The 18,207-nt window shown below is 66.9% G+C and overlaps 3 protein-coding genes across 7 annotated transcripts in view; 2 read left to right on the top strand and 1 right to left on the bottom strand.

Annotated features, from left to right (window-relative positions):
* DOT1L (DOT1 like histone lysine methyltransferase) overlaps window positions 1-4,859 on the top strand; it is a 59,820-nt gene extending 54,961 nt beyond the window's left edge. For 3 of the 4 annotated variants that reach the window (XM_044254617.1, XM_044254616.1, XM_044254619.1), the window contains 2 exons: window positions 152-725; window positions 2,262-4,859. In XM_044254617.1, coding sequence (XP_044110552.1) covers window positions 152-690 — 539 coding nt within the window. In that variant the 3' untranslated portion in view covers window positions 691-725; window positions 2,262-4,859. The remainder of the gene's footprint in view (window positions 1-151; window positions 726-2,261) is intronic. The other variant, XM_044254618.1, reaches the window with a different exon arrangement.
* Window positions 4,860-5,413: 554 nt separating this feature from the next.
* On the bottom strand, window positions 5,414-7,754 carry PLEKHJ1 (pleckstrin homology domain containing J1). The gene is made up of 6 exons (XM_044254641.1): window positions 7,442-7,754; window positions 7,296-7,363; window positions 7,018-7,084; window positions 6,201-6,291; window positions 6,060-6,123; window positions 5,414-5,961 (listed from the first exon to the last, which is right to left on the bottom strand). Exons 1-6 carry the CDS (start codon window positions 7,533-7,535, stop codon window positions 5,896-5,898), a joined length of 450 nt encoding a protein of 149 aa, XP_044110576.1. The 5' UTR covers window positions 7,536-7,754; the 3' UTR covers window positions 5,414-5,895.
* A 294-nt stretch (window positions 7,755-8,048) lies between these two features.
* SF3A2 (splicing factor 3a subunit 2) lies at window positions 8,049-17,955 on the top strand. 2 transcript variants are annotated; one of them, XM_044254629.1, is made up of 10 exons: window positions 8,059-8,116; window positions 11,749-11,859; window positions 12,135-12,283; window positions 13,542-13,613; window positions 14,583-14,629; window positions 15,087-15,196; window positions 16,234-16,283; window positions 16,360-16,500; window positions 16,881-16,949; window positions 17,045-17,955. In XM_044254629.1, the coding sequence occupies exons 3-10, from the start codon at window positions 12,158-12,160 to the stop codon at window positions 17,822-17,824; spliced, it is 1,395 nt and encodes a 464-aa protein (XP_044110564.1). In that variant the 5' UTR covers window positions 8,059-8,116; window positions 11,749-11,859; window positions 12,135-12,157; the 3' UTR covers window positions 17,825-17,955. The 2 variants fall into 2 exon arrangements, with proteins under 2 accessions (XP_044110565.1, XP_044110564.1); XM_044254630.1 differs by lacking the exon at window positions 11,749-11,859 and having other exon boundaries at window positions 8,049-8,116.
* The last annotated feature ends 252 nt before the right edge of the window (window positions 17,956-18,207 follow it).

The raw sequence follows: 18,207 nt of genomic DNA, 5'->3' as shown, positions 1-18,207 counted from the left end.
CCACCCGCGCCCTGCTGCTTGCTGCTTTGCCCCTGCCCTCGCGACGCCCAAGGAGCTGCGGCCGCTGTCTGCTTCCCCGTTGTTGCGTCTCTCTGCGCTTGGCCGGACACGGCCCACCTGGTGAAGCTGAGTTTTTCTCTCCTGTTTGCAGGTGTCTTTAACCACGCGGTGCCTCCCGCCTCCGCTCATCCGTTTGGAGCCAGTGTCGGCAGCGGGGTTGCGTGTCGCAGCGGCACGCTGGGCTTAACCGCGCGGCAGGCGGTGGCTGGCGCCCCCGCGTCTTCCTTTCAGGCCCCGCCCCCGCCCCCGCAGGGGCAGCCCGCCCTCCCCGCACCCCCTCCCCCTAACGCTGCCTTGCCTCCTGCCCCTGCGCTGCTCCCGGCTAACTCTGAGCCCGTGCTTCTGCAGAACCTCGCGTCCCTCCCGGCTAACCAGGCTTTCTTACCCGCCTCCTCTGCCGCCTCTCTGCAGCCTGCTAACGCCTCTCTGTCCATCAAGCTCGCCTCCCTCCCGCACAAGGCCCCCCGCCCCTCCTTCACGGTGCACCACCAGCCCCTGCCCGGGCTGGCCCTGGCCCAGGCCGCGCCCGTGATCCCGCAGGCCAGCTCCACGGGGCCGTCTGCCGTGTGGGTTTCCCTTGGCATGCCGCCTCCGTATGCCGCGCGCCTTGCGGGGGTTAAGCCGAGATAAAGACCTTGCTTAGCTAGCCGTTCGTATTCTGTAAGGTAAGGCTAGAGCCCAACCAGGGGGCCCGTACGAGACCCTGAACTATCTGTCCTTCCTTCCGCAGAGAGTGGAGGGGCCCAGGGGACCCAGGCTGCTCTGCCTCGGGTGGAGACGCTTGGTTCTGAGAGTGCAAGGGAAGACAGAGCGCAGGGAGGCGAGGGAAGCTGGGCAGCCGGACGGGGCTGGCCGTGCGTTCTGGCCTCCCGGGCGGCTGTACAGCCACTGTGGGGCTCCAGGGGATGGCCGGCTTCTGCCACCCGGCCCAGCCCTTTATGGCAAGCCCGCCTGGGGCCCTGCCCAGCAGAGGTGGCTGGAAGGAGGTGGAGGAGGCCCGTAGCCTGGCCCGTCTAGCTGGATGGAGCCTGTGATCGTTGCCCTCAGGCTTCATGTCTGTGGCCACGGGGGACCGGTGCTCCCCGGGGCAGCTCAGAGCTCAGCTTTGCCGTTGGTCTGCTCCAGGGCCCCCCCTGCAGGCCTATCTCCCTGAATGCACCATTAAGGCTTTAAGAAAAGACCACGTGTGGAGGATTGTCCAAACTCAGTGCTCGTGCCTTGGGCTCCCAAGCTTGAGGCCCCCGTGCAGGCCCCGGGAGCCAGTGGGCGCAGGGCTGCGTGGGGCCGGCTGCCGAGGGACAGCCTTGTCGTGATGCACAGGTCCTGCCGCTCGTGGGGGCGCGGCCCGTGCTTGGCCATGCGTGGAGTCGGTGCAGGGCAGCGTAGGAAGGGCCATCTTTGGAAGCGGGTGGACGGTCGGCATGAGGCCTTCCAGGGGTTTTGGTCCGTGCCTTCGCTGGCCGCGTGTAGGCGTGAGAGAGCGAGGCCCGGTACGGCCGCCCTGGTAGCGGCTGCTTGGCGTCCCTGGGGACGTCCCTGGGGCCAAGGACTCAAGGAAAGGAAGCCCGGCGCTAATAGGGCACTGGGGCCGGGCCGCCCTCCGCCGTCTGCCGCGTGTTTAAGTGCAAAAAGGTGTGGGACCGCCAGTGTCTGATGGCCTCCCGGTCAGGGCGCAGGTCGGTGGACAGCCTTCCCTGAGGTTTGGGGACAGGCTGTGCCACAGTCCTCTCGGAAAAGCCCAGAAGGCAGAGCGGCTTTGGTGTGCGCGGGGGGTCTCACGCCATCAGCGAAGGTGTGCGGCCGGGACTGGCTTTGAAGAGCTCCGAGGTGTGGGTGTGGAAGCTCCTGGGCCTGGCCCATGGCGGAGCGCCGCCTTCTGTTCCCCTGCCCCGTGGCTATCACGGGGGGTCTCCGTGGGCTGGACTGCGAGCAGGGCCTGGCATGTGGCCAGGGAGGGCCTCGGTGCCCAGGTTCCTGCTGGGGGCAGACGGGAGGATGGGGACCTGCTGCCTCTGAGTGGACCAGGGGCGTGGCTCCGGGGTCCCCCCCAGGAGAGGCGGGGCCTGCAGCGACCATGTTCTGTCCGACCATCCGTCCGTCTGTCTGTAGGAGGCTTTGGTTCCCTGGCCTGGGGGAAGGTCCGGGCTCCCCTGCGTGGGACGCTGACGCTGTGCTGCCTTTCCTCCCGCGGGTCTCTGCAGGTAACTAGGATTTCTACCTCAACCGCGAGACCTATGCAAGGCCTGCCCGGCCAGTGGCCCCAGGACGGCGAGGACGGACCGCAGACAGGGACGAGGCTCTACTGTGAATCCGCGCTGTGCAGACCCGCAGAGGCACTGGGGCCCGGCCGCGGCTCATGCTGTCGATAGTTTTAGATAAAGTATTTATCGTTTTTTAAAAAGTATAAACAACTCTGACTTATTTTACTCCACCGAAGTCGTGAGGCGACCCGTTGAGAAGTGTAAGTACTGTGTGTGAGAGGACCTAACTACCGACGTCCCGGAGGCCTGCCCGCCGCCGCGCCGGCCGCCGTCCCGGTGCTATCTCCACGCGGGCCTCGGCCCGCTCGCCCTCTTGGTGCTGACTGGAGGTTGACCAACGCCAAACCAGGCCGCGAGGCGCCTGCCCTATTTATTCCCGCCGCTCTTCCTATACCAAAGGCACGGCCGTCTCCAGGCAGAAGGTGGCTGGCTCTGTCGTGACATTCCTCAGAAGAGGCCCTGTCCCCGAGGGGGTGCCCGCCCCCGCCCCATCACTGTGAACGGCTCTTGTACACTGGCGGCCGCTCAGGCCTGGCGTCGGCGCCTTTGGCATAGGAACGGACGGCGGGCGCAGGCGCAGGCCTGGTCAGAGCCTCCCCGGTCGTGCGCGGCCCCGTTCTGAGTGGTGCTTGAGGAAGGGCTGGTACCCGACCCCCGGCGGCAGCGGGCCCGGTGCAGCAAGTGCATTTACTGGTTCGGCTCGGCTCGGGCTCCCCCCGCGGTCCGCCGGAGCGTGCGCTGAGCTCCCGGCACGGGCGCTGGGCAGTCAAGGGGGCCTGGGCTGCTTGTACAGAAGAGAGTCACGCTGAGGAGTGACAGTATTTTATAGAGATGTGATAAAAAATTTATAAATTTCATAGACTTGACTTCATATATTTTTAGATTGTATAATGCACAGTAAACTAAAGAAGAAAAAAGTGAGGGGAAAACCTTTCTATTTATTCAAGTGCACACAGTGGCATGGGCCCAGGGCCGGCCCCCCGCCCCCGACTGCGTGCCCGTGGTTCCTGGGGCGGAGTGCTCGCCCTGCGCCCTGCCCAAGGCCCCCTGGCCCTTCCGTGCTGCTCAGCTGCCGCCCCACCCGCCCTGCAGCCGCTGTGACGGTGCCTGGGAGGGAAGGGGCTGGGAGGGATGGTGCTGGGTAGTGAGTGCCCCTCCCCGCATTCACCGGCCAGGGCTGAGCCGGGAGAGCTGTCCGGATGCTTCCAGAAGGTGCCAGCAGGGTTCTCCAGCCCCTCCAGCGTAGCAGTCTGACCAGTGTCATGTCTGTGCGCAGTCTTCAAAAGGGTGTGTCCAGAAGTCCCCAGGCCCCTGGAAGGGCGAACGTCAGCCAAGGTCCTGGCAGGGGGCCCTGGACCCCAAGATGGGTGCTTTAGGAAGGGCTGAGCTTGTGAGGTAGGAGCCCTGTTCTCAGGTGCTGGTACCCACCAAGGAACACCGGGAACTCGCCTCTTCCCAGAGGTGGGCTGTGCATCGTGGGTGGGCCCTGAGCTCCTGCCTGGGGAGGGTCAGCGCACCGGGCCAGCCTGGCCCTGCTTTCTCCTGATCCCCACTCTCCGGACGGGCAGGCAGATGCCTTGAGGCATGCAGGCCAAAGAGGGCCATTGCAGGGCCCTTTCCTGCCCACAGCCGCCTCCTGAAAGCAGACTGATCTGTGCGGCCAGGTCTGGCCGTCGCGGGCTCCCTGGCTCCCCCAGGCAGGGGGCTGCCACAGCTCTGCTTTCCTGCCTGCCCTGGGGGTGGCCCAGAGCAATAGTTGAGGCAGAAGATGGTGCTCGTGATGGGTTCTTGAAACTGGCCCGTCCTTCCGTAACTGGCCGCCCTGGCTCCCGCCCTCTGGGTTGGTGCTCCTGGCGCATGAAGGTGCTGTGCCTCGCCCCCGTGAACCCCAGCCCCCGCCCTCCAGGACAGGGCAGTGTTTGCTCCCCACCCCCATCAGGCGCACAGGGCTCCCTGAAAAGATACAGGGTGGATGGCAGAGGTCACACAGGAGTCCCCAGGGTAGAACAGAGCAGCCCTGTCCAGGCACACGGCACGTCACCTCCGGGGGGCCTCCTGCGGACATGCTGTACTGAGTCTCCCAGCACAGACGCTCGTGTGCAGACACGGTCCCTGGTGTGAGGCAGGCGGCACGCGGGGGCGCGGAGCCCCAGGGCTGCTGCTGACCACGGGCCACTTCAGGGAAGTCTGCGGGTCGCAGGTGGCTCTGCTCAGGAAAACCTAACCATGAACACGGCCCTCCCGGGCAGCTGGCCGGGCCTTGCAGCTATGGACTGTGATTTCTCCAAGGCTCACGTGCCCCTCTGTACCCGCCCCCGCCCCCCCCCCCGCCCTCATTCCCACGGTCCAGCCACACTGGTTTGTCTCCCACGTCTCTTGACCTTGATTTGTAACTGACGGGGCTTTGCTTTTGTGTTTCTGGTAGACTGTGTTTCAGTTGGGGGTGCTGGCCTGGCTTGACCCTCTTCTAAGAGAACGCCAATGCATTCTGCGTTTCCAGCTCTAGACGCTGTAATAAAATCCTTGTTTTCACTTGAAGCTGGTCTGCTCGCACCATTTCTTTCTGACTGGGATGCAAGGAGAGGCATGAGGGCCAGCGGCCACGCTCCCCACTCCCCGAGCCGGGGGACAAGGACTCCTAGCAGGAGCCTGGCAAGCTCCTTCAGGCGGTCATGGGACCAAGGCCCACAGCAGCCACCCGCCTCAGGGAGGCCCAGCCCCTCCTGCATGCACACCTGATTAGGTCCGGCCCACCAGGATACCTTTCATGGGGGTGTTTTTTTTTTTTTTTAAACAAATGGATTTAGGACTCCAACATTTGCAAAACCCTTTCCAAAATCGTGCCTGTACTCAAGGGGAGGCCTAGGAACTGGGGTCACAGGTCATCTTTGGGTTCAATCAGACCACCCTTCTGTTGTCTCCTGGGGCCTAGTCAGCACCACAGGCCCCATGGGCCACCGACCAAGCAAAGTCCCAGACCCCGTGCCTCTCCCTGGTCTGATTCTAGGTCTCTGTCCTCTCCTGGAGCAGCCCTGCCTCACTCCACCTCCGGGCAGCAGCCCCTCCCGCATTCACCGCAGCACCATCCCACGTGGAAAAGAGGTCCCTTTATTTGAGTACAACAAGCACACTGGCCTGAGAGTGAAGGTGTCCTGCTCCGCCCAGAGGCATCGGCCAGGGCCTGCCCCAGCGGCAGAATTCACAGTGGCTCCGAGAGGCGCGGCCCCCCACGTCCTTCACAGCATCGTCTAGCTACATACATTCAGCCTGCACAGGGCAGAAAGGCTACACCAGCCTCAGCAGCTGCCAGGCCCCAGAGGGATGGACCCGAGGGGCTGGCCGCAGCTTCTAGGAGTGGACACTTGTCCCCCGGTAGCAGCATGGGGCACCCAACAGGTGCCAGACCAGTCCAGGTCGGGGGTGGCGTGTTACTGGGTTTTCTCCAACCCGCCCCTGCCCCACCCCCACCAATCTTGGACTTTTGAAGTCTTTAAGCCAAGCACCTGCAGCAGGAAATCCAGGCTTGACCAAGAAACCCAGGGCGCGGAGAGGATGGGGAGGGCTTGTTCCAGACTCAGGCCTTCAAGCCACCCAGCTGGAACCTGGCCTCCTCAGATATGCCGAACTGCTCCAGGGGGTCCTGTGTGGGTGAAGGGACCGCATGAGCCCAGGCCCCAGAGGGCCCTGCCCCGCCCCCACATCCGGCTCCCACCCCTGGCCCCCAGACCCTCCGCGCACCTTGCCAGTCATCTTCTGGATCTCGTTTCTGTAGAATATGAGGCTCCTCCGCATGAACTCGTAGCTGGGGGAGCAATGGCACGTGCTCACAGAGCCCTGCTGTGCCCCGCCCCGGGCCGCCCAGGCAGGCCCACACCCCACCTGGCTCGCCGCAGAGCTCCCATCCACTCCTGACACTGTGCCTCGCTGCCGCAGGCGAAGTGATACTTCCTCTCGGGGTCCTCCAGGAAGCCTGCAGAGAGAGCAGCCCCATCCGTTCCTGCTCACTGCCCCCCCCACCCCACCCAGAGCCCGCCACGGGCCTCGGGCTTCCTGTTGCCTCTGTCCAAGTGTCCCCTCCTCCTGTCCAAGGCCAGGCTCATCCCTTCCCACCAGCCGTGCAGGGGACTGAACTGTGTCCTCAAGTTCCTACGTTCAAGTCCTAACCCCTAGAGCCTAAAACTGCGGCCCTACCTGCATGCAGGACCGTTACCGGTACAACTACTTAGAGAAGATCAATTAGGAGCAGGTAGGCACCAACCCTGATCCCACCAGGAAGGACTCCACAAAGGCAAAGAGCCCCTTGGACTGCTGGCAACCCCCAGGAGCCAGGATGGCCTGGGGAAGCGTCCCCTGGCAAGGAACCACCCCTGCAGACACCCCGTTGTAGGACTTGTGCCCTCCTGGACGGGCCGAGCACACGTTTCTCTCGTTTGAGCGCCACACCAGAAAATCGGCCGACTCCGCCGCTCTCAAGACGACCGCGGGGGGATCCTCCGCAGGACCCCGGACAGTGCAGGACTCCCCAGCAAGAGCGACCGTTCTAGCAGAACTGCGGCTGCGGCTAGAAAGGGGTTGCGCCCCAGGGGAAGAGCCGGGCCCGCCCTACCGCCGCCCGAGGCAGTGGACTTCGCTCCAGACCGACGGACGCCGCGGCGGGGCCCGGGAGGGGCAGGGCAGGGCAGGGCTGGGCACTCACTGATGGAGAAGCCGCTGGGCTCCTCCTGGGTGACTCTGCAGCGCTCCAGCAGCAGGGCTCCGACGGGCTGCGGGCAGAGGGGGGCGGGGGCGGGGGTGGGGGCGGGCCTCCGCGGGGACCCCCGACACGCCCCGCCCCCCGCGCCGACGCTGACGCCGACCCCGACCGGACTCCCGCCCCCAGCCCCGCCCCGCCGGCCCGCGACCCGGCCCCGCCCCCCGCCGGGCCACGGCCCCCGGCCCCGACCCTCGGCTCCTGACCCCCGCCCGCCGGCCCACCTCGGCCTCGTCCGTCCGGAAGTAGAAGAGGAAGTTGACCACCAGCTTCACAAGCCGCCTTTTCAGCACTGCGGGCACAGGGCGGGCTCATTCGGGCTCGCGGCCGCCCAGTCCCGCCCGCCCGGCCCGGCGCCCGGCCCGCTCACCGCTGCCTTTCTTGGGACCCCGCATGCCCAGCTCGGCCGCCAGCTCGGCCGGCTGCCGGGACAGCGCCTGCAGCTCCTTCTCGTTGTAGCGCATGGCGCTGCCGGGACCCACACCGCGGAGCGCGGACCGCGCCCTCCCGGCCGCCGTCCCCACTCGCGCCAAAAAAGTCGCACAGCGCCGTCCCGGAAGCGCTGCCGCAGCCACTGCGCTTGCGCGCCCACCAGCCACGCATTCTGCGGGTCGCCGACGCGAGGCGCTAGTGTCCACGGGACTCTTGGCGCTACGCGAAGCCCGCGTGGGGCGCACGCCATGCTAGACAACACACAAGATCCTCGTAGATAAGCATGAAATAAGCTGGATCCGGGGTGGGAACAGAGGAAGGTCCCCCTCACGATTGGTGGCGCTCTTTACCGACGAGTGGGAGCCGGTGAGACCTGACCCCGCGCGTTAGGCGTTGAGGGCCTGGTGCGCACGCGCACTTCGAGTTCGGCGCTCATCAGCCCCGCTCCCTTGCCTCGCGCCTTCGGCGCTTCAAGCAGAGCGAGCATGCGCACTCGGGAGACCGTCCTCCACCCCCAGCCCGTTGGCCCCCGGAAGTGCTTCCCTAGCGCGCGGGGCGCGTGCGCAGAACGTATTCGTGGCCGCGGCGGGCGCAGAGAGGGAAGCAGCGCGGGGTGAGGAGAGGCGCGGGCTGGGGGCGGCGGCCCCGGGGCTCTGGCTTCCCGGGGCTGCAGCGGACTGGGGTTGAGAGGCCGGCGGGGTCGGGCCGGGGGCGCGGCGCGCGGGAGCCGCGGGGCCCGCCACTGGGCAGGAGGGGCCTGGCTGCGGGCCCCCCAGGAGGGGCTGGGCGCGGGCCGGGCCGCCCCGCTTCGCCGCGCTCGCTCCTCCCCTCAGCGCCGGGAGCTGGCGGGGGCGGGGCCGCGGCGGGTGGGCCTCGGGCGGGGCCGCGCCGGTGCCCGCGCCCGGGTGGGCGCCCCGGCGGGGGTCCCGCGCGCGCTGCTCTGCCGCCGCCCCGCCCGCGCCGAGCCTGTCGGCGTCGCTCCTCGGTTGGCCCGGGCCGGGGGGTTGGTCCCTGGCCGCTCTCCGCACCCGCCGTCCCGGCCGCTGTGTCCCTGCTCAGCTGCGTCGGGAGGATCTTGTCGTTACGGAGAAAGCGGGAGCGGGAGGGAGGACAGCTGCCGGCCGAGCGGGGAGCCGCGCGCGGGGCTCGACCCCGGGGCCCGGGACCATGGCTGAGCCCGCCCCCGGCGCCCCGCACTCTTCACGGTCGGGAGCAGATCGATTGCTTCCTGGCCCTCTTGTCCCCGCAGGGGCCCCAGCTCGGCTTGCAGGGGGGCAGCCGACCGGGGCTCGGAGCCGTCCGTGCGCACCCGCGTCCGCTTCTGTGCTCAGCTGGCCGCCCAGCGGTGCCCCGGCGGCTTTGGGGCCAGGGACTGACTTCGCGGCCTTGGTTTCCTGTGCCCCCGCAGCACCGAGGTCGGGCGGAACCGCTGGGAAACTGGGACAGGGGTGCGCGGCCCCGGAGCGCTCTGGGGAGACGTTGGACTCCCTCTGGGTTGCCTGCTCCTTGCTCCTGGTCGTTTCCTTTCTCGCTAGAAACGGGGAGTTTCCCGGGTGCGGCGAGCTTCCCTGCTTGTTCCGTTGGCGGGACCCTGTCTCTCAGAGCGAGGAGATGGCTCAGCTCGGCGCCGGGACCCTCTGGGGGCCGCCCCCGGGTCTCTGGATGCTTCCACGCTTCTTGCTGTCCTCGCTCTGGAAGCTCATCTGGGTTCTGTTCTGCCTCTTGTTTCCCGGTTTTGTTCTCCCTCCGGAGAGGCTTGCTGGACTCGATCCACTCCAGCCCTCACATTCGGCTCTCGTCGGTCCTGTCTGCCCCTTCCAAGGGTTTTCGTCCCGGGTTTAACTGGCCGTGCTGGCCTCTGGCTGCCGTTCTGCTTCGCAGCTGTAACTTGCCCCGTGGAGGGGGTACGTGGAATTCTGCGTGTGTGTGCGAGGTCCAGCGTCTCACCTCGTGAGCCGGGGAAGACGCCCACCCCAGCCCGGCGTGTCTGGTGTCTCAGGGAACGTCTCCGGCGCTCTTGCTGGGCCCCTGGGCTGGGCCGTAGCCTCCAGCTGGACCTTCTGGGCAGGGCGTGGGGGAATGGCAGGTTTTGATGGAATTCCCTCATTTCAGCGTCTCCTTCCACTCCCCGAGTCTGACTCCCTCCCACTGTCCCTGCGCGTGGAGTGGCCCTTCATGCCGGTTCTTCTGAGAGGGACACCGGCTGGCCCTCGCAGCTGCTCGCGGGCGCCTGGGCTCTCCGGGGGGGACGGGGCTGCTGTGGGCAGTGGGCTTCGAGCAGCTGGCAGCTTACTGGGTTCCTCCAACTGGGTCGCCAGTTCAGCGTTGCCGTCCGTCTCCCTGAGCCTGTCACTCTCTGCATAGGCCCTGGTGCCTGTCCCCAGCATGCGAGGGACGCGTCCGGCTGCTCAGGAAGGAACTGGGCTTCTCGCGGGGAGGGAGGTGTTCTTGGCTTTGTTATTGCTGCCTTCCAAGTCGCACCTGCACGGGTGGAGTCGCCAGTACAGTAGGGGACAGGAAGTGAGGGCACGCCTCTGTCGCGGCCTCTGGAGCTGTCCTGTCCCGTCCCCTCCCCCCCCAGCCCGGCTGAACCGGGGAGCACACACTACCGTTGTCTTCCTTTTGGGAACCGCCTCCTTGGTCCTTGGTCCGCGCAAGGAGGCCTCCCGACGCGTCGCTGGTGATGGCTGCGCTGCCCTTTGTCCACCTGTCGCCTGGCTGCCGACTTGACCCGAGCGCACGCGTGCCCCCAGAAGCGCTCGGTTTCCGCTGTTCAGGCCCGCGCCCTCCCCTAACGGCCTTGAGACGTGGGTGTCGTCTCCACAGAGGTCTGTGAGTCACTCGGGGCCTGTGGGCAGGAGACCTCCCAGGCCCCTGGTCCTGCTGTGCATCCGGAAAGTGCATCTGTGCTGCCGGGGGTGTCCCTGTCCCTGTGCCTCTCCCGCGGCAGCTTCCGTCACTTCACCCGGAAACTGCGCGCCTCCTGCAGGTCGGGTGCTCGGCCTCCCCCGATGAGCCCGTGGCTGGGTCTGGCGGCGGGAACCGCGGCGCTCCGGGGGACACACGGTGTGCCTGGCCGGGACGCCCAGGTGTAGTCTCCTCCTTCCCGGATGCGGCGTTCTCTCCCGGAGGCTCGCCGGCTTGGTGGTGCTGGTCTCCCGAGACGAGAGCTCGGCGGCTCTGGGCGGACGGCGTGATGAAGCCTCTGGTGCCGTGAGGGGTCCCGGATTCGGCAGCCATCAGGGGTCGCTTGGCAGGTTCCCGCATGGGAGGGCGTCGGGAGTGGGCCAGGGAGAGATCGAGATTCCTGCGGAGCTGGGGGCAGCTCTGAGCCACGCTGCGGGCCCACCGCGGAGCTGGGCCGCCGGCGCCGGCGCCACAAAGCCCGTGGTTCCCGGGATGCGGTTCTTACTGTGCGGTCCTGGAGGTCAGAAGTATAAAAGGGGGCGCCTGGGTGGCCCAGTCGGCTGATTGTTGGACTCTTGGTTTCGCCTCAGGTGGCGTCGTCCGGGCGGTGCAGTGGAGCCCTGCGCCCGGCCCTGCGCTCCGGGTGGGGCTGCTCCAGGCTCTGTCCCGCCCCTCTGCTTCTCTGTCCCCTCGCTCTTTGTCTCTGAAACAAGCATGGGAGTCGTTCAACACTGTATTCCTAAGTATAAACTGGAGGGTGGTTTCCCCCGGGGCCCAGGGAGACCCGGCTCCTGCCCTTCCCTGGCCCGCGGCCCCCTCCATCCTTCCTGCCAGCAGCACCGGGTCGGCCCATCTCTGGGACCCCCGCCCTCTGCCTCTCTCTCGTGAGGACCTGGTGAGGACGCCGGGCGCCCCCGGGAACCCAGGGTCACCCCCATCTCAGGAGCCTGGACTTGCCCGTCCCTCCAAGGTCCTTTTTGCCATTTATGGTTCTATAGTCTTGGGTTTTGGGGATTCAAATGGGGACATCTTTGTGAGGTCATATTCGCTCCTGGGCCCATTCCCATGGGCTGACCTCTACAGAGACAAGGTACTGTGGGTTTAAGCCAGGGGCCTGGAGCTGACTTTGGCCAAGTCAAGAGTGACAGTGTTCGGAGGCCAGAGGGAGGTTCCGGAGGTTGGGTCTGACCCGAGTCGGAGAGGACGAGGGAAGCATAGTGGCCAGCTGCAGCCAGTGTGCGTTAGGTCCCGGGAGAGCCTGCCTTGGCCCCAGGGAGGTCTTGAATCTCTTGTGCCTTCGGCAGAAGGTGCGGGTAGGTAAATGTAGCAATTTCACAGGTGAGCCACGGGGGTAGGATTTAGCTTGGAAGAAGTGAGCGTAGACGAGCAGCAGGAGTTCGGGGGAGTGCGCACCGCGTTTGGGCGGTCCGGGAAGGCTTCCTGAAGGAGGTGAGACTTGGTGGGAGAACTTGGCTGTCGCCTCCCTGCTGCCGCGCTGGGGCTCTGCGCACGGACCCTTCTCGGGCTGCGATGCCTTCCTTGCCAGTCCTGCCCCGCAGGCATTCACAGACACACCGCCCGTGCTCGCTCGCCCTTACTCCGGGTTTGTGTGTCCTGGGCCACCGTGGGCCCTTTGTCTCCTGGAAGATACGTGGGGAGGAGGAGGCTGACCCGTCTGCCGGGGCGTGTCCTGCACTCTCACCGCCTCCCCTTTGGTCCTGCAGGTCCCTCTACCTAAACCGTCACCATGGACTTCCAGCATCGCCCCGGGGGCAAGACGGGGAGCGGAGGCGTGGCCTCCTCCTCGGAGAGCAACCGAGACCGCAGGGAGCGCCTCCGGCAGCTGGCCCTGGAGACCATCGACATCAACAAGGTGGGTTGAGCCTTGGGCAGCGGGCAGACAGCTCCCTCCGCTCCCTCGGGCTCGGGGCCCTCCCCCCATTTCTGTCAGCAGAGCCAAGTTCCGTATACCCTGTCCCTGGTGCCCTTGGCCCTGCTGCCCAGCTTTCTGGGCCTTGGGGTCCTGATCTGCAGTCGAGGGAACTTGACCTTAGAGCAGCTCCAGTTAGGCACCCCACAGACCACTCGCTGTTCAGGGGCCGTGACTGCACGGAGGGTTTGCTTTTGTCCGACTTCCCAGAGCCATGAGACCTGCCAGTGGTGAGGGCCGGGACAGCGTCGCAGAGTTCTGATGTGTCGGCAGTAAGCAGCACGGGGCCACGTTTCGCTTGGGTGTCCACGGCTGGGGGGTGCCCGGGGTCCGCCAGGGTTTGGGGCGCCGTTGGCAGCCGGGCAGCATCCCAGGTGTGAGGACCACAGCCGTGCCCAGACATCACCAGTGTGGCCTGGGGGCAGAGTCGGCTGGGCACGCCCCCTCAGCCAGTGTGTGGTTCCTCTCTGACCTGTGGTGAGCCCCGCCCCCAGGATCAGGTCTGTCACTGTCCTTCCGAGGAGACGAGGCAGGACCGTCCTTGTGGAGGATGACACGACCAGTGGGCGGCGGAGGTCGGACTCAAACCCCAGCTGGTCTGCTCTGTGCCTGGGGCCACAAGCGCCTACCCTGCGGCCTGGCTTTATGGAAGGTCCCTGTCCGGCCTGGGAGCTGCTGCACACACTGACCAGGGTCTCCGTGGGTCTTTGTTTTTACCCGTTTGCTCTGTTCTTCCCCTCTGGCCTCTGCGGGGGCAGCTGCCCGGCAGCGCTGTCTTGCCTCTGCTGTCATCCAGGCCCGGAACTGCCCCCACGGGTGGGGCCAGGAACCGGCACGGGGGGCCCCCAGCCCTGCCAGGTGGCCTGTGCCTGCGGGATCCCACCCGGTCCCACAGCGCTGCCTCGGGCAGAAGACCCTGCGGGGCCCTGGGCTGCGAGGTCCCTGGGAGGACCTCGGGGTCGCTGAAAGAAGCGAGCCGCGCCCACACCGACGAGTCCCCGACAGCTGGACCTGAGTGTCCGGGGGGACGCCTGCCGCGCCTGCAGGCTGGCGCTCACGGGGATCCCCGACGGCGTTCTGTCCTCGGGATGCCTGCACGGGGGAGAGTAGCCGCCCTCTCTGCCGGCCAGAGGGGAGGTTTTGGCTCCTCGCCGCGGCGGGGACCGCGGGGCGCGATTGCTGACATCGTGTCTCCGTGCAGGACCCGTACTTCATGAAGAACCATCTGGGCTCGTACGAGTGCAAGCTGTGTCTGACCCTGCACAACAACGAGGTGCGTTCTCTGCGCCTTCTCTGCTCGGGCGGGGCCCTGCTGCTCCCCCCCCACCCCGCCCCCCCAGGTGCTGCCCCTCCAGGCTCCGGCAGGTCCCACTGCTCCCATCCCTGTCCCACCGCGCTGCCCCTGTTAGGTCTGGGATGTCATTCAGAGTGTGGCGGGGGCGGTGGGGCTCAGGTCGGCTTGCTCACCGTCTGTGCCCCCAGAGCCCGCCGCCGCCCAGGGCGTACAGGGCTGCGTCCGGCCCACGCCGGGGGATCCGCGTGAACGCCAGCCTGCAGGCGCGGCCGGTGTCCCCCCGGACACTCAGATCCAGCTGTCGGGGACTCATTGGTGTGGGTGCGGCTCGCTTCTTTGAGCAACCCCGAGGTCCTCCCAGGGATGGTCTAACAAGTGCTCGTGTGGCCCTGGTTCAGTTACGGAGAGATGTGGGTCGTCCTTGTCCCACGTCCTAGTGGCCTTTCAGTTGTGCATCAGGAGCGCTGAGCGGGCCGGTCGCGTACGTCAGCGTCTGTCCCCCCGGGCACAGCTCCCTCAGCCGGGCCGTTCTCTGGGGGTTGCTAAGCAGCGTCCCCCCCGTCACGATGACCACAGACGTCCCCAGTCGTGGCCCAGTGTCCCTGTGCTGGTCCAGAAACCCGTAGAGTCCGTCCTGCGCTCTGGAGAGGGGGCCCCGGGCTGTGGTCTGGGGCCAGGGTCACGGGGCAAGTTCACTCGTCCGCTGGCTGGTGCCCGGTGCTCTCCTCCTCCGGCCAGGTCCGCTGAGCCCCCAGCCGGGGCAGGCGGCGAGACTCTCCGTGTCCCCCAGGCCATGACCTCTCACGCTCACACACTCGGGCTCTGTGTGCGCTTCCTTCCGCGCGGTGTAAGCCCCTAGAGCTTGTCCGGTGGGTGGAGGCCGGGGGCTCCTCTCGGCCCACCCCACGCGCCTTGTCCTGAGCCGTCCGTGTGCTTTTCCCGCTGCAGGGGAGCTACCTGGCACACACCCAGGGGAAGAAGCATCAGACCAACCTGTGAGTGCCCCAGACCCCTTCCAGTGCCCGGGGCCTGGCCTCCGAGGCACGCGAGGTGTCCCTCGAGTCGTCGGTGTGAGATGGTCTCGAGCCAGCCCGGCCGTGCCTCGGGGCTGCTGGGGGGACGCCAGGGGAGCGGGAGCAGCTCTGTCCACAGCGGTTGAGCTGACCGAGCTTGCTTGAGCCTGAGGCTTCCGGGACACGAGAGGGAAGCAGCGAGGGTTCGCCGAAGACGCCCCAGTAAGGGGCAGTGGGAAATGTGACGAGAAGAGAGGGTGCCCCGGGCCTGTCCCGTCCCCACTTCATGCAACCCCAGGACCCCCAGCCAACACCCCATGTCCCTGGGCTTAGACAAACTCCAAGGTCAGTGTGGGAGTTGGACGACTCCCAGCACTTGGGCCTGTGGCCTTGGCGGCCTGTGTGGAGGGTCACAGCGCCGTATCCGTCCCACCTGCAGGGCCCGGCGAGCCGCCAAGGAGGCTAAGGAGGCCCCCGCCCAGCCGGCGCCCGAGAAGGTCAAGGTGGAAGTGAAGAAGTTTGTGAAGATTGGGCGCCCCGGCTACAAAGGTGATTCTGTCTGGGCGTGTGCTCTGGCCCGCAGCCGGCACTGGGTGTGAACAAGCCTCTGGCCCCAGCCCCCGGCCCCCAGCCCGTCCTTGAGCCCCACAGAGACTGCTGCTCTCTTCGGAGCAGGGGCCCTCCCTCACCTCCCTCTCCCTCTGGTCCCCTGGCACTGTGAGCCCCACCTTTCCTGAGAGCTTTCTGAGCCTGCCGAGTCACGGTGTCAGGGCTTCCCTTGGCTTCCGAAGCGTTTGGGGAGCTGGTGATTGTTTACAGTCCTTGTAGGGATGGGTGGCCATGGACGAGGGGCTCACGGGTCCCTTTCCTTTGACCTTGGGAAGGGGGAGGGTCCACATGAAGAAACTGCTCAGGCAGTGGACCGTTTGGGCGGAGAGGAGGGTCCTTGGTTCCCCTGCCGGGACGTTGGTGAAGCGCTGGGTCGGGAAGCAGGGGACTGTGTCCCGGGCGGCAGGAGGGAAGAGAGGGAAAGCTCTCAGGCCGGCATCTGGAGTAAAAGTGGAAACCGTGTGTGTGCCTGGCATTCCAGGGAGGACACAGCAGTGCAAAGGCCTGGGCGCAGGTCTGCGTTAGAAGCGAAGGCCACGATGACAGACTCCTTGGGGGGGCGGCTACTAAAGGTCTTCCAGCCATAATAGGGCATCTGTCATCCCGAGTAAAGCAGGGACAGTTGGACAGTCGAGGGCTTAAGGGGCGTGGGTGTGGCGTGCCTTGGGGCTGTACGGCGAGCGGCCTGGAGGTGGGGACACGGCCGCCCGCGGCTTGGCTGCAGACCTCTCGCGCAGAGGGCACCTCCCAGCAGCCAGGGTACAGACCTCGCCAGCTGCCCATGCACAGCATGCCCAGTCGGGAGCTCCTCCCGCTCCCTTCCCTGTGGTCTCGGGCAGGGACTCTCCTGGCTCTGGGCAGTAGCCACCCAAGTACAGGTCCCCCGTGTCCTGTCCCCCGTCCATGGGCTACTCCGCTGGTGCCTTGGCTTCGGGTAGGACAAGGTGGCCTGGACTTGAGAGCCTTGTGTGTTGCAGTGACCAAGCAGAGGGACACGGAGATGGGCCAGCAGAGCCTCCTCTTCCAGGTGAGCTGAAGCCTGAGCCCTGTCCTGAGGGGAGGGTCCCTCGCAGGGCGGTGCTACCCCTGCCGTGTCCCCGCAGATCGACTACCCTGAGATCGCCGAGGGCGTCACGCCTCGCCACCGCTTCATGTCCGCCTACGAGCAGAGGATCGAGCCGCCCGACCGGCGCTGGCAGTACCTGCTCATGGCCGCCGAGCCCTACGAGACCATTGCCTTCAAGGTGGTGCACGCGGGGTCCCCCAGCCCTCCTGCCCGCGCCCCAGGTGCCCCTTCGGCACACGCTTGCCTGGGACGGGTGGGGGAGGCCGGTGGGGTCGGGGGCGTCCTGAGGCCGGGTGCTCCTGGCATTAAGAGGCTCTCGTGGCCCAGCTGCTCAGGGATCCCGTAACCTGATCCCGTAACTTGGGCCCAGCAGACGAGAGCCCGAGCCGCTCCTTCCCCAGGGCGGCGGCCTTGCCAAGTAGTGGGGCTAGTCTGTCACCCCAGAACCAAATCCTGTCCCAATTGGGCCTTTTCTGGGCCAAGGGGCAAGTCCCTGCAGGCCTGGACGTGTCAGCTGCGGAGGTCCTGAAGGCCGCCCTCTGTCCCCTCCTGACACAGGTGCCGAGCAGGGAGATTGATAAGGCTGAAGGCAAATTCTGGACTCACTGGAATCGGGAAACCAAGCAGGTGAGCCACTCTGGGGCCTTGGATGGCTTTCCTGGCCAGCCTATCCCTTCACCCAGGGCCCCCAAGGCCTCACTCAGCCTCCCGTTGCCCTCCAGTTTTTCCTGCAGTTCCACTTCAAGATGGAGAAGCCGCCGGCCCCGCCCAGCCTCCCTGCGGGGCCTCCGGGAGTGAAGAGACCCCCACCACCCCTGATGAATGGTCTGCCCCCGAGGCCGCCGCTGCCTGAGGCTTTGCCCCCACCACCTCCAGGAGGCCTGCCTCTGCCACCCATGCCGCCCAGCGGGCCTGCACCCTCGGGGCCTCCGGGCCCTCCCCAGCTGCCCCCACCAGCTCCTGGGGTCCACCCCCCAGCTCCTGGGGTCCACCCCCCGACGTCTGGGGTCCACCCCCCGGCTCCAGGCGTCCACCCCCCAGCCCCCGGGGTCCACCCCCCGGCACCGGTGGTCCACCCCGCGACGTCTGGGGTCCACCCTCCGGCTCCTGGCGTCCACCCCCCAGCCCCAGGGGTCCACCCACCGGCTCCCGGTGTCCACCCTCCCCCATCTGCTGGGGTTCACCCCCAGGCCCCAGGGGTGCATCCACCGGCTCCTACGGTGCACCCCCAGGCCCCTGGGGTCCATCCCCAGGCCCCTGGGGTCCACCCACCAGCCCCAGGGATCCACCCCCAGCCTCCTGGGGTCCACCCCCCACCTCCTGGGGTCCACCCATCAGCTCCTGGGGTCCATCCTCCAGCTCCTGGGGTCCACCCCCAGCCTCCTGGGGTTCACCCCTCAAATCCTGGGGTCCACCCCCCCACTCCCATGCCCCCCATGCTGAGGCCTCCCCTGCCCTCCGAAGGCCCTGGGAACATTCCGCCCCCTCCCCCAGCCAACTGAAGAGCGGCCCCTTTTCCAGGCCAGCCCCGTGTGGTGCGTTCTTGTGTGCTCTGTCAGAGCGGAGTGCGGTCCTCTTGTACGACCCGTGTCACGTCCTCACTGCTCATTAAACGTCTGCCCCAATGCCCGGACTGGACTGCTGTGTTGGCAGCTGGGGGGCCACGGCACTGTGGTGTGGGCCCCCACGCACTGCCGGTGAACACCTGCCGTGCTTCCCTGCTGCGCGCAGGGGCCGCTTGGGGTTGGGGCATCAGCGTCCTCGTCTTGGTGTCCCTCTGCCCCAGGGGCCAGGGCAGGCCCAGCCAGCAGCTGGTCTGGGATCTCCTTGTGAGAAGGGGAGAGTCGCAGCTGGCCGCCCTCCCACAGTGTGACCAAGCACTGGG

This window comes from Neovison vison, chromosome 6 (genome assembly GCF_020171115.1).
Source record: "Neovison vison isolate M4711 chromosome 6, ASM_NN_V1, whole genome shotgun sequence".
Taxonomy (NCBI): domain Eukaryota; kingdom Metazoa; phylum Chordata; class Mammalia; order Carnivora; family Mustelidae; genus Neogale; species Neogale vison.
The sequence above is the reverse complement of the archived record's forward strand: the minus strand, read 5'-3'. Positions and strand labels throughout refer to the sequence as shown.